This window comes from Helicoverpa armigera, chromosome 13 (genome assembly GCF_030705265.1).
Source record: "Helicoverpa armigera isolate CAAS_96S chromosome 13, ASM3070526v1, whole genome shotgun sequence".
Classification (NCBI taxonomy): domain Eukaryota; kingdom Metazoa; phylum Arthropoda; class Insecta; order Lepidoptera; family Noctuidae; genus Helicoverpa; species Helicoverpa armigera.
The window spans coordinates 7,827,584-7,842,146 of NC_087132.1; the positions used below are offsets into that span (position 1 = coordinate 7,827,584).

Consider the following 14,563-nt stretch of genomic DNA (forward strand, 5'->3'; position numbering starts at 1 on the left):
GTCTTATTAAAAACGCCTGACTGCTGCAAAGCCCAAAGATGTTCGTTCACTGGGATAGCCAATAATTGCAGGTTCTCTTATTATTCATGTCAATCGTTGTAAGTACATACAATTAAAGCTTAAAGTAATAAAATCATATTTTTTTCTTTATATGAGATAAAAAGACATCGAATTTAAATATAAATACTAAACGGTCTTCAAATAAAAAAGCAAGGTGACATATTAACACATTCTGAAATATAACACTACCGAGAATGTGACTGTTAATGTATCTATGTGCAATTACCTCTGGGTCGACTTACACCCTTTTTGGCGTCATGAGGCTAAATTGCTCAAGGGTTGCGACCCTTTTACAAGGCTTCAACCGCAGCCTGTTGCTACAGGGAAGTCAGGTAAGTCATTAGATGGCCCACAATGCCATAAGTAATAGCTTTGATCGTCACACACGTAAGGAGACCTCACCTTACATGTGTATAATTATCTGAATAACTGTCACCAGTTTCTATTTGCGTTCGAATTGATGTCGATCTTAATGAAGCGTGGTATTTTCTGTTCCATCGAAAAATTCTTTATTTGAATAAGAAATAATCCTACGTAGATAAAGGCTTTTAATGGCAAATATTATTGGATTCCGCTTTAGAAGTTCCAGAAATAACCTGTTTCGTGCAAATAGTCGACCAAAATAAGTTTAAGGTAATTATAATATACCGTTGGATACACAAGAGTCTTTGTTTGCCGATCACTTAACACCAATGTTCTGCTGATTAGGTCAACACAGAAGAAAAAAAAATACCATTTCTAAAGTAAAAAAGAACTTGAGAAATTCCTATATAATTACTTCCCCCTATTTTTGAACCATTCTTCATAAGTCATATCCAACGATCCAACGTGTGTGAACGCCGAAAAAAAAATTCTGCATCTACCGTAAACAAAGTAATACTACCGTTTCCTTAAAGCTTTTGTTAGTGAAAAGATAGTGTTATTGCGTCAAATTAGTGCATTTATTACGTCAACAGAACAATGCATTATTGTGTACAAATATAGTATCACAATCATCCTTTGTTAAATTACACTGATATTCCATCAGATCGATATAAATCTACTCGATCACTATCGGTACCCTATTTTGAACAATCAACAATCGGATATATTTCGGCAAAATTTTAATGATCTTTGATGATTAAGATAGTTTTTTATTTATCACAGTACTCGAAGTCAAATGGGACTTTATTTTATCATATCTTACAATCTGATTTGACTAATAGTGACTAATAGACAGCCGTTTATAAAAACAAAACATTTTCCAAATTATTCACAGTTCACAGAGCGTTAATCAAGCAATCATGTGGAAGTTAGCCATTATTTTGGCTGCTGTGGCAGGTAAGCCATTTCATTTATTAAATACTATTAGGATAATATCTACTTTTTTAAATTGTTATTTCTCAAAAACACGTGAGATAATTAAAAGCTAAATAAAGTTCACATACTAGAAGCATCTGAGTAGCTTGTAAGTGAGTTTTCCTACCTTTGATTTTTAAATAATTGTTGTGTGGATAAATAGCTAAGCAGTAGCTTTTAGTTTTAAAGAAGTGATAGTACCTTTGTAAATAACGAGAAAAAAAATATAGAATCGTAGTGTAAAAATCACGTCACAGTCAGAAAATAAAATTGTAACTTCAGTGCGTGAACATTTTAGATTTTAATCGAATTTAATAACCTCATTACAGAAGCTACATTGTCATTTACATAATATGTTTCTAAGAGTACTATTTTATTTCCAGTGAGCTACGGACAAGCTAAACTGGTGAACACATATGTTCTGTATACGAAGTAAGTACTTATTCCAAAGAAATAAGTTTGACATAACTAATTGATTCCAATTTCCGACATGAGATACCTACAATCCTACATATGTGTGTCAAGGAGGTACGGAATGTTTTGTGCAGTTTACAGCTGCCAATTTTCAAGGAAAAAGGAAAGGAAAAATTTTGTACTGAATGGCAGAACTGTCGACTGCTCTAAAAACTGTCATATCCTTTTCCGTGTAAGAGGAGGCCTGTGCCCAGCGGTGGAACGATAAAAAGACTGATAAATAAATGAACTTAAAGTTAATAACCAATTATTATGTTTTTCTTTAGAGCTACGCAGAACATGCCGCAGACAATAGATGTTGCGGAAGACAACTTGCCAGCTGCTTTTATGTCGGGCCTCAATACTATTATATTGGTCCACGGGCATGGTGGAAGCGTAAATTCTCAACTAAATCCACTCGTCAAAGATGGTAATTATAGAAAGATTTTTAATTAAATTACTTATACTTTTATTTAATAGCAAATTTTACTTTTTATATAATTGTTTTTTTTCTGTAATTGATTTTTGAAGTTTTGTTTAATTTAAGATCGTGGTATTAAAATATAGTGCCCTGACTCTGCTTTATAATTAAAATAAACCCAAGTTCGTTCATTGGAAACAATTTCACAGTAAAACAGCCTAATCAATTCGTATTAAACTTCTATTGATATAGATGACACGAGAGGTATGTTTTACGACAATTTTTTTTCTTACCCTCAAGATAACCAAAACTTTAAGTAAATTAATTTCTTATTTTTTCAGCAATTCTGAAGTATCAAGACCCCTCTTTGAACGTCATTGTAGTTGACTGGTCGAGAGAAGCCAGCTACAGTTATTCAGTCGCAGTAGAAAGTGTACCTCTAGTGGCTAAGGATTTGGGCGATTTCATCATAAAGTACTTAGCGACAACGGCCGACTTGGAAAAATTGCATTTAGTAGGGTTTGGTCTTGGAGCTCATGTGGTCGGCATTGCCGGTAGACAGGTGGCTGCAGTGGCGCCTCGACTGGTTGCCAGGATCACAGGTAAGCGCCACCTTTTCTTCATAAACTTCATGCTTTTAGCGGTTGCTAAACTTTTGAGTTCCCTACAACAACATACACTTTGCTTTTATTGTCTTGTAAGCTGCCAAGTCCGCCTTTCGAAAACCATTCCATAAAGTCAAATATTATGCCCATATTTTAACCTCCTGTAAATTGCTCTAATGAAAGTTAAAAAATCATATTCCTTTATTTCCTCACAGGATTGGATCCATCAGGCAGTCAATGGGGAGCCAACTCCGCCCGTCTGAGGAGAACTGATGCTGCTTACGTCGAAGTAATTCACACTGATGGCTCAGGACTGTTCTCTCATGGCATTGGCACTGCCCTTGGAGATATAGACATCTACGCAAATGGCGGCAGCAATCAACCAGGCTGCTTGACCAATACCTGTAGCCACGAACGTGCCTATGAGCTGTTTGCAGCTTCAATGTTCAATACTAATTTGAAGGCAGCCCCGTGCTCCTCAAGTACCCAGTTGAACCTCAACTTGTGTAGAGGAAACCCATTAGAAATTGGCGGCGTTCGGTTAACCAAGACTGGGTACGCACTATTTAAGTTTTTTTTCCTTTCATTTTTTCTCTCAAGTTTTCTTATACAGATTGTGGTTATATGTTGATAGTTGTAGGTTCTTTCAGGTCTATAATACAGAATAATGAGTTGATGACTTTGGCTTTCCTTCTTAAGACCATTTTGAATACTATTCTTCCAGGGTGTATTTTTATAGCATTGCATCTCTTTTACAGATCATCAAGGATCTACAGGATCAACACTAAAAGGAATTATCCATTCTAAACATGTATTATTGTTTGCAAAAATAAATTGAGTTATCCTTCATAATAACTTGTTTTTTTATGAAAGCCTTTACTTAACTACAAATTAACAGTACATTATTTTATACTTTTAACTCATTATTCCATTGGATGAGCTTGACAGCAATTGTTACCTAGTATATACAGGCAAGCAGGCCTAAAGCCTAAATTTTAATTATTAAAATAATAAACCCAGAAAAGTTCGCTTAACCCTAAATTTATTTCGAAGTAGTTGACATGACTTTGAATACTTTCTTATATTTCGCTATACTTTGATACAATTCTTCTTAAGGACGCAAAGTTTTTAATGTGATGAAAACTTACGGTAAAAGTTTCATATAATCAAAGTCATAAAAAAAAACATCTTTATTATTCAAGCTGTTGATTTGCATCCGTCAAATATTCAAGGACTTAATTATGCTAATGATTCTCAACCCAACTCAACAAAAAAATTGGCACGTATGTTTTTTTTTTCGTTTTTTTTTTGTAAATCTGTCAATGTCACCTAGCCGTATTTAAACTCGGCGCGTGTGTTAGGCGTCGTCCTAATTGGGAGCGATCGTACGATGGCGCGATGCGTTTTTCATCTAAGACGTCGTCCTAATTGACAGCGATCGTACGATGACACGATGCGTTCTCGTCGTGCGATGAGTTCAAACATACAGATTTCATCAGAGTGTCCTATTTGAACCTCGCAAGTGAGATCGTGAGATCGTGAGATGAAAAACGCATCGCGCCATCGTACAATCGCTCCCAATTATTTCGACGCCTAACTGGCGTTAAAACCACACGAAGCATACGCAACGATCATTCATAAACACTCATAAAATTGGGTTACTTCTGAAATAATATGACATTGCGATGACAAAAAAAGCTTCGCGTATTAGCTCTTTCCCATTTACTGTAATTCCAATCGATTATTTACGTATTTTATGTCAAGCTCCTGAAATATTGCACAAATGCAAATCAACAAACCTCTTTTAAGCCTCTGTCTTTGAAAAAATAAAGGCTTAGTCATCAGTTCGCCTCAATATCCACGCGGGCAGAACGGGAAATACAGTGAAGTACTAATTTCACTTAAAACAATATAATAGCTTTTAGAGCACCCTGCAAACTTTATTTGATCTCATAAATCAGTATGAAGGTGAATACGCACTTTACAATTACCAGGTACTAGCTTCTGCCAGCGGTTTCACCCGCATCCCGAGGGAACTACTTCCCGTACCGGGATAAAAAGTAGCCTATAGCCTTCCTCGATAAATTTGCTATCTAACACTGAAAGAAATTTTCAAATCGAACCAGTAGTTCCTGAGATTAGCGCGTTCAAACAAACTCTTCAGCTTTATAATATTACTATAGATTTAACTTGTATCAGACCGATTGAAAACTGATATAAATTGGAACAAAAAATGCCTACCATCAGGTACCTCCTCTCAGGCAGAGCTTCGAAGCTCATTCTAGCATCAGTTCTGTCTGTGAACTTGATCACCTCTACACAATGTCTGATTGATTATTTGGTCGGTCGGTATCGCTGGATTTGTTGCGATTAAGTTTTTTACACATATGACAAACAAAATCACTAGCATGTTATATTTGGGTCAGAAAGACTTTTCAACGATGTTTTATACAATGTGTGTATAACGGGCAATATGTAACATTGACAGAAAACATAGTATGTAAAAATGGTTTTGATACAAATAATGACTTTATAAAACCACCACATGCTAGCTGGTACTCACCCTGCATACCTTAACTAACTCGAGCTTTGAATAAATTTAATGATGAAGTGAAAAAAAATAGGGGTAATGGCACATTATACCGGCACCGCAACAGCACAGCTGCAGCACGGCGTCGCCTCGAATTTAGACCACGGCTAGCTCCCAGCGCGCAAACTACGCGTTGTCCGCAAGGTGCAAGCTCGCAGTCCGCGCGCCGGCCGCGAGGTGTAAGCTTGCTGTCACCGCAAACTCAATATTGTTTTAATGAACACGCCTAGGACTTGCTTCGCTGCCGACTCGGAGTCGGCGCGTAATGAGCATGCCGTCGGCGGGCTGTACACATAATGGTGTCTACACACCAAAGCCGCTGATGCCGGCGGCACAGCCCGGCGGCCCAACCCGCCGGCCGTATTTTGTACAATCATGCCGCCGGCTTTCATAGAGTATTTGACAATTACTAGAACACCACATGCCGCTGCAGTCGTGCCGCCGGGCTGTGCCACCGGGTCAGCGGCTTTGGTGTGTAGAGCCCTTAAGGTCCGCTCGCTTGCAGCACGCGGGCTGCGAGTCGAGTTGTGTGGTAGCGGCAGGCGCGCTGACTGCCCGCCGTTGGCTTTTTTATATTGACATTATGAAATATATTATACTATACACGATTTAATGCTCTAAATTGAATGACAAGTTAAATGCTGGTGTGGAGCGGTGCTGTTGCGGTGCTGTTGCGATGCCGGTATGATGTGCCATGACCCTAAGGCATCAGAATTGACAAAAATCAGTAAAGGAACGGCCCCTTTACATAATAAAGTTTAACTATCAGTTATGATCTTTTAATACCATACCATGTTTCTAGCAAATAAAATTTCTGATGTCTGATGAACTGTCAGGAAAATTATTATTAATCATAACGTGAAAGAAGTATGGTTGAGAGAGGGCGATGAAAATGAAATAAATTAAGCTATACTTAATTTTAAACAAATGAAATTTTAAGTACCTAATCTATACATTTAAAAACGAATGCCACTTTTCGTTGTAATTTTATAACTCAAGAATGGGCTCACCTTTCCGAACCAATGTTGAGGCTTTGTTCGGACTACTTAGTAGATGGTAGATTGTTCTTTTTGTAAACGGGCGAGATGACGAATATCGATTCTTTAAACTTCCTGGCAAAACTGACGTAGGCGAGATGACAAACAAACCAGTATTATTGCGTCAAATCAGTGCATTTATTACGTAAAAATAAACGATGCATTACTGTGTACAAATATGGTAAAAAAGATAGTATCTCTGTCATCCTTGCTAAATAACACTGATATTCCATCAGATCGATACAAATCTATTCGATCATTATCTGTACTTACCCTATATACAACGAACAATGGGATACCTATATTTCCTCAAATCAAATTCTTTGATCTGAGTATATTTCGGCATAATTTTAATCACCCGGGACTTTTTTTATCATATCTTACAATCTGATTTGAGTTAAAGTGACTAAAATTCAGCCGTTTATAAAAACAAAACATTTTGCAAATTATTCACAGTTAACAGAGCGTTAATCAAGCAATCATGTGGAAGTTAGCCATAATTTTGGCTGCTGTGGCAGGTAAGTCATTTCATTCATTAAATACTATTAGGATAATACTTTTTTAGAATTGTTATTTCCCAAAAAATACGTGAGATAATTAAAAACTAAATAAAGTTCACATACTAGAAGCATCTAAGTAGCTTGTAAGTGAGTTAAAATAAATAATTATTGTGTAGATATATAGCTAAGCAGTACCTTGTAGTTTTATAGAAGTGTTAGTACCCATAACTTTTATTAATAGTGAGACAAAATAAATTGAATTGTAATGAAAATAGCACGTCACAGTCAGAAAATAAAACTAACTTCAGTGCGTGAACACTTTTGATTAAGATATGTACATTGATCCTCAAAGAGACGTCAGCAACCCCAGCGGGGCCCAGCAGGGCCAAGGCCTGCCGGGGCTGCGGGTTGTTCGAAAGAGATACCGCGGCCCTGGTACATAAAAGGCCTATGACGGAACACGACGATTTTAGTCAGTAAGAGTCTGACACTCCCTCACCGCTGCTAACCCACAGCGGGAGGGGTCATTTGATGATTTTACGTCGATAAAAAAAAAAAGATATGTACATTGAGTTTAATAACCACGCAATTGCAGAAGCTACACCGTCATTTACATATTATGTTTCTCAGAGTACTATTTTATTTCCAGTGAGCTACGGACAAGCTAAACTGGTGAATACATATGTTCTGTATACGAAGTAAGTACCTATTCCAAAGAAATCTTTTAGTGTTAAGTGTTAGTTTGACATAACTAATTGATTCCAATTTCCGACATGAGCTACCTACAATCCTACAAATGCATGTTAAAGAGGTACGGAATGTTTTGTGCAGTTGACAACTGCCAATTTTCAAGGGAAAAGCAATTTTTGTACTGAATGACAGAACTGTCGACTGCTCTAAAAAAGTGTCAGATCATCCTCACATTAAGTTATCCTTTTCCGAGTGAAAGGAGGCCTGTGCTCAGCGGTGGAACGATAAAAAGACTGATAAATAAATGAACTTAAAGTTAATAACCCATTATTCTGTTTTTCTTTAGGGCTACGCAGAACATGCCGCAGACAGTAAATGTTGCGGATACCACCTTGCCAGCTGCTTTTGATGCGAGCCTCAATACTATTATATTGGTCCACGGGCATGGTGGAAGCGTAAAATCTCAACTAAATCCACTCGTGAAAGATGGTAATTATAGAAAGATTTTTAATTAAATTACTTATACTTTTATTTAATAGCAAATTTTACTTTTTATATAATTGTTTTTTTTTTCTGTAATTGATTTTTGAAGTTTTGTTTAATTTAAGATCGTGGTATTAAAATATAGTGCCCTAACTCTGCTTTATAATTAAAATAAACCCAAGTTCGATCATTGGAAACAATTTCACAGTAAAACAGCTTAATCAATTCGTATTAAACTTCTATTGATATAGATGACACGAGAGGTATGTTTAACGACAATTTTTTTTCTCACCCTTTAGATAACCAAAACTTTAAGTAAATTAATTTCTTATTTTTTCAGCAATCCTGAAGTATCAAGACCCCTCTTTGAACGTCATTGTAGTTGACTGGTCGAGAGAAGCCAGCTACAGTTATTCAGTCGCAGTAGAAAGTGTACCTCTAGTGGCTAAGGATCTGGGTGATTTCATCATAAAGTTCTTCAAAGAAGCAACCGACGTGGCTAAATTGCATTTGGTAGGGTTTGGCCTCGGAGCTCACGTGGTCGGCATTGCTGGTAGACAGGTGGCTGCAGCGGCGGTGCCACCTGGACTGGTTGCCAGGATCACCGGTAAGAACCACCATTTCCTCATAAAACTTATGGTTACTAATTAACTTAAAAACTTTGTGTTTAGCGGTGCCTAAGTGAGTTTGAGTTTAAGCTGCCAAGTTAAAACGAAATGTTTACTTATCACCAAACCATACCAACCGAAAAATTCTAACCATAAAACCAAATATTGTGTCTATATAATATTAACCTGCTCTAAATGACTTTAATAAAAGTTAAAAAATCATATTCCTTTATCTCCCCGCAGGACTGGATCCATCAGGCAGTCAATGGGGAGCCAACTCCGCCCGTCTGAGGAGAACTGATGCTGCTTACGTCGAAGTAATTCACACTGATGGCTCAGGACTGTTCTCTCATGGCATTGGCACTGCCCTTGGAGATATAGACATCTACGCAAATGGCGGCAGCAATCAACCAGGCTGCTTGACCAATACCTGTAGCCACGAACGTGCCTATGAGCTGTTTGCAGCTTCAATGTTCAATACTAATTTGAAGGCAGTCCCGTGCTCCTCAAGTACCCAGTTGAACCTCAACTTGTGTAGAGGAAACCCATTAGATATTGGCGGCGTTCGGTTATCCAAGACTGGGTACGCACTATTTTAGTTTTTTTTCCTTTCATTTTTTCTCTCAAGTTTTCTTATACAGATTGTGGTTATATGTTGATAGTTGTAGGTTCTTTCAGGTCTATAATACAGAATAATGAGTTGATGACTTTGGCTTTCCTTCTTAAGAGCATTAAAAAACTATTCTTCCAGGGTGTATTTTTAAAGTATTGCATCTCTTTTACAGATCATCAAGGATCTACAGGATCAACACTAAAAGGAATTATCCATTCTAAACATGTATTATTGTTTGCTGAAATAAATTATTGACTTATGTTTCATAATAGCTTGTTTTTTTATTTATAAATTGTTTTTACATGTAGATAAAGAGCACATTATTCTACTACTCTACTAAGTTTTAACCAAAAGCAGGTACATTTTAATTATTGAAACAATAAACCCTAAAGCTCTCTTAACCCTGAATTTATTTCGAAGTAGTTGAAATAGCTTTGAATACTTTCTTACATTTCACTTTAGATTCTCACGAAGTATACTTCGTCGGGACGCTGAAAAGTTTTTGATTTAATCAAAACTTAAAGGTTTCATTTATTCAAAGTCTTCTAGATATTTAAAGTGTCACTGTCACAGATATAATTTTGTACTAGTCCCTGCGTCTCGAGGAAATAGGTACTTCAAAAGTTGAATATGTTCCTTACACATTCTATTGACCCAATATTAAAATCAGTTCAATATTCCGTTTCGAAGATTTGAAAGCATCACAAACAAAACTATTTTTTAGAATTTATGATTTAATACCTACTTAGTTTGTAGATATTTTTGCTATAAGGGAAATAATGGTATTAAATATTGATTGAAGGTTCAATTTAACCTATGTTATTTTCAAAAGTTTTTACCTGAAGATAGCTGTTACCTCAGTCGTCCCATTAGACTAGATAGTCATGTAAACGAACCGTAAAGCTAATCCTCACGGATAAGTTTACTCACTTAACGAGGCTTCTTACTTATTTCACTTAATGCTTGTTACCTGGTCACTGAACCCTATAAGTGGAAACTTTAGAAGCTATAACGCTCAACTTACCTCTAGTGTCGATTTATTAAGGGTTATTTTTGGTTTACAATTAAAAGGATACTTAAGGTAGTTTATTTTAATTCAGTACGCGAAATCATTGGATAAGACTGAAGTTGGTCTTTTTGGCGGCGCAATAGTATTTTGCGTTAGTATTTTTGTACACAATTTGAGTATCTTCAGAGTTGCTAAGTTAAACGTAACATGGACATAAATTGTAAATGTAACTCCTGCATAGTTTGGATTTGGATAACACTGTATTAATCGCGGTATATTAATAATTTTACTCATAGTGGTCCTATTCAAAAGATAATGTTTATATCATAAGTACCTACTCATAAAAGTCTAAATGAAATAAATACTGTAAGGGCTACAACTAGACCGTTTCAATGTAAGTATATTGGCAACCTTATAGCTTTATCATCAATATATGTTTTTAAGGATGAAGAAAGGAAAACAAATGAAAAGCGCCTGAAATAGCAATCAAGCAATAAGCATTGCGTCGCAAATGCTGATTTTATATGATGTACATATACGATATTGGTTTAAGTCACTGTACGGTCTTAACTTACTCATCACAGGTTTTTCAAGGTCAAGTTTAAATAAAATTAGGTTTTCCCCATTTCAATGATAGAGTCAAATATATGCTAGTTTCTAAACCCCTTTTTAACTCAGTTTAGTAGTCGTACAGGTGGTCTTAGCTAAGATTGTTTCATAACCAATATTTAGTGCTTTTTTATCATCCTGCGGCCAAACGCAGACTTTAAAGAAGGAATATGTATTGCTTAACACGTATTTATCATTGTAGTTTTTTTCTACCTCGCAGTTCAACGATGATATAATTTATAATTGATACTTGGGGTTATAATCACAATTTCAAATTGCTCTTTTTGAAGGCATATAATGGAATTTCGAAGCAATTGGTACATAGCACGCAGAACAGGAGGTCCTTGGGGCAGTAAAGTTCTCGAAAGGCGATCACGACCCGATAGACGTAGCGTGGGCAGCTCCCCACTAGATGAGTGGACGATCGGGCCAGGGTCTCAGTGGACGAGGGTTGGTAAAGATCAACCAAAGTGGCTAATCTTTGGGAAGGCCATCATCCAGCAGTGGACGTCTGAATTGCTTCGTAATGTTCCTGAAATTTGACGTCTGTTACTGTTTTGAACTACAAGTAAGGAAACTAAATAAAAACAGCGTATTTTTTTTTTACACGCTTTTTATTAGCTTCACCTGTATGTTTGTATGTTTGTAGGTTTGTATGTTTGTATGTTTGTTTTATTATTTATCTAGTGGATGTTAAATAAATATGTGTGATGATTTCCGCTTAAATCAATACATTTACAATTCTGTTTGTTCCTGTCCGGTCAAACACTAGCTGTAACACTCATTTCTATGTTTCGATAAAAATATTACCTATTTTAAATATTAATTCCTAAATATTTAAATGGCAAACATTATGTTTCTCGGAAAAAAGTATTTTGTCTGTGACTATTGCGTTAAAATTTATAAAAAATATAATTAACTGGCATTGGATGGCATTCTGTAAAGATTTTTTTTAAGAGCTCTACGGTAAATATAATCTGTGTATGTCATTCTCTATAATATTCTTTAAATTATATTTCAAAAGTAGCTTCTTATTTACCTTGCGGATTTATGAATACGATCGTAGATGATAAAAAAGAAATCATGCTTTAACCCTCAAACATCAGCAAAGAAAAACATTCTAACCTTATCAGGCCTTATTTCCTGAAATCTTTTTCTTCATCACGATACACGAAACTTGACTTAGTAGGGATTATCCCGTCAATCTTCGGTATTCAATGCTCCGTATCTTCAGCAAATGCTGGATGAGCGATCACAATTGTGGGTAAATAATGACATGTCACGCGGCGCCGCTTCTCTTCCCAGTAACCTATATCTTTCAGTTAACTGTTGTCTGACAATGGGCTAAGATGGAATAATACAACGTTACTCAGGCAATCGATGCAGCCGTTGATACATTTTTGTTGAGAATATCTTGAGAGTGAAATAAGTATCCAAAAATGGAATTTAGAAATGAAACCTACATTAGATATTTTAAGTGGTAAAGTCGCGTACATTCAAAAAATCAACGTACCTATGTGGTCTAACATAAATGTCAATTCATACCTTCCCCAAAAAATAATTGAATCAATAAAATGACAGAGTATTAAAAAAATGAAAAAAAGTTTATCACTAAAAAGAGCAGAACTTTTAGGTACAGCGGTTTTTCACCAATTAACGCACGCGGGTTTCCATTTTGTGCAGGTACGTAGTTATTTGTATCTACCTAGATTTACGTAAATCTGAAACTAACGTACAACTTGCCATATTTACATTTGTCAAGTCAATATTCAGTCAGTTCGTGTATTCTCATTCAAGTTCCATCGTATGCCTCGTTTAACACGTCGGCTAAAAACACGGAGCAATATCAAATGGAGTTGCAACTACGCGATTTAGAGAAGAATGAGACATTTAGCTCAAAAGAGCCGTAGATGATTGAAAGTTTTTGTTCAAAACAAATTCTAAAAAAACTTAATTATGTAAATTCATCCCATCTTGACGTAGATATTATTCTGCACTTACTAGAATATTAAATAATGTATGTATGCAAAATCCACAGCTAGAGCTCTAGGCAGAACTCTCTCCAGACCATCATCCTGACCACGGTTACTTCCACGGTTTCCATCCTAGCTCGTCACTTACTGCATACATTTAAAGACAGTGATAGTCTTTTGATTATGGTCACATTATCTTATCAGTTAACCTTATCATGTGGTAACAATGAGAGTCCCAGCCTCGATACACACTGGTCACTCCATTTACGTTATAATTCGTGGTACATGGGCATCAGCACAGCGCGTAATTGAACTCGTTAGGTGGCCAGCCAACTGCCTGGCGCGATGCAGTATTGCTTCCATCGCTATTTTATTTAGCTTACTATGTGCTCCAGTCCTAAGTGGGGTTTAAAGTTAATACCTTGTTACTCCTGCTTTAGGTGAAGTAATGCTGTCGTGTAGTGCAATTTTTATTCTGGTTAATGAAGAATCCAATCTTTCTTATAAAGTGTACATAAATTGCATAGGTGTAAGACTAGGAAGTATGAGAAAATCATAGTCAAGGAACATGACTGCATTATGAAGAATGATTAAACTCGTACTTTTCTTTCCCTTTTCTTTAAGTTATAATCGTTTTTTGAAGAGACTAACGTTTCCTACTTGATTGTATTACTCGTATTATTGCAAAATGAGTGCCTTTTTAATTTTCTTCCTAAAAAATCTGTCATTCGTCAAGATAGATAGATAGAAGTATGTTTTATAAAGTACATATTTTTTTTCATGTTTTATCTTAGAACTAATTAATTGTAGTAGGTGACATAATGAACTGTGTTATCACTAAGAGCGATCTCTTCCAGACAGCCTTAAGATGCGTTTCATTAAGTTTTACACAGAAATTAGTCTTCTAGGAAGCCACACTGTAACCAACTTTAAACTGTTACATACGAAACAACTTCAAAGAACTAAGTTAAATTAATTAAATCTAGAATATCAACAATAACGCCATGAACGTCCGAAACAAAGCCATGTTACTCCAAGTCTGCATTGTTATAGCTTTGAAATTTAATTAAATTATATTATTAATACTTGGTTAATGAATCTTCTGTTGTAAATATCTGAGTTAACAGAAGCCACTTGTAACAATGTAATGCTATTTTTAGGAACGGAAGTCTGAATTTTTGTTTCTTAAATACAATAGCCCTAGGATATGGCATCATCTTTTCCCACTGAATCTGAACTTACAAGCATATTTAGTACTAGCCGTTTTCCCGCGGTTTCACGCAACGGGGTAAAATATAGCCTATGTTACTCGCAGATAATATAGTTTTCTAATGGTGAAAGAATATTTAAAATCGGTCCAGTAGTTTTTGAGTTTATCCATTACAACCAATCAAACAAAGTTTTTCTCTTTATAATATTAGTAAAGATAGTCAAAGGTGTTACCACACACCTACTACTAATGAGTATCCCACATTGCTTAGTTAGTGCATACGTACCAAAACACCAGTCAGCTTATTCCTTCTACATATAGAAGATAGCAAAAAAAGTGTAACTCGACATCAAAGAAAACCTCG

The 14,563-nt window shown here is 35.9% G+C and overlaps 2 protein-coding genes across 2 annotated transcripts; both read left to right on the top strand.

The window, feature by feature from the left end:
* The first annotated feature begins 837 nt into the window (after positions 1-837).
* LOC110370747 (lipase member I) lies at positions 838-3,732 on the top strand. Its single transcript, XM_049840608.2, has 7 exons — positions 838-933; positions 1,319-1,380; positions 1,782-1,830; positions 2,139-2,281; positions 2,614-2,874; positions 3,093-3,432; positions 3,636-3,732. Exons 2-7 carry the CDS (start codon positions 1,344-1,346, stop codon positions 3,682-3,684), a joined length of 879 nt encoding a protein of 292 aa, XP_049696565.2. The 5' UTR covers positions 838-933; positions 1,319-1,343; the 3' UTR covers positions 3,685-3,732.
* A 3,171-nt stretch (positions 3,733-6,903) lies between these two features.
* LOC135116580 (lipase member I-like) lies at positions 6,904-9,669 on the top strand. The gene is made up of 6 exons (XM_064037550.1): positions 6,904-7,022; positions 7,654-7,702; positions 8,041-8,183; positions 8,518-8,784; positions 9,029-9,368; positions 9,571-9,669. The coding sequence occupies exons 1-6, from the start codon at positions 6,986-6,988 to the stop codon at positions 9,617-9,619; spliced, it is 885 nt and encodes a 294-aa protein (XP_063893620.1). The 5' UTR covers positions 6,904-6,985; the 3' UTR covers positions 9,620-9,669.
* The last annotated feature ends 4,894 nt before the right edge of the window (positions 9,670-14,563 follow it).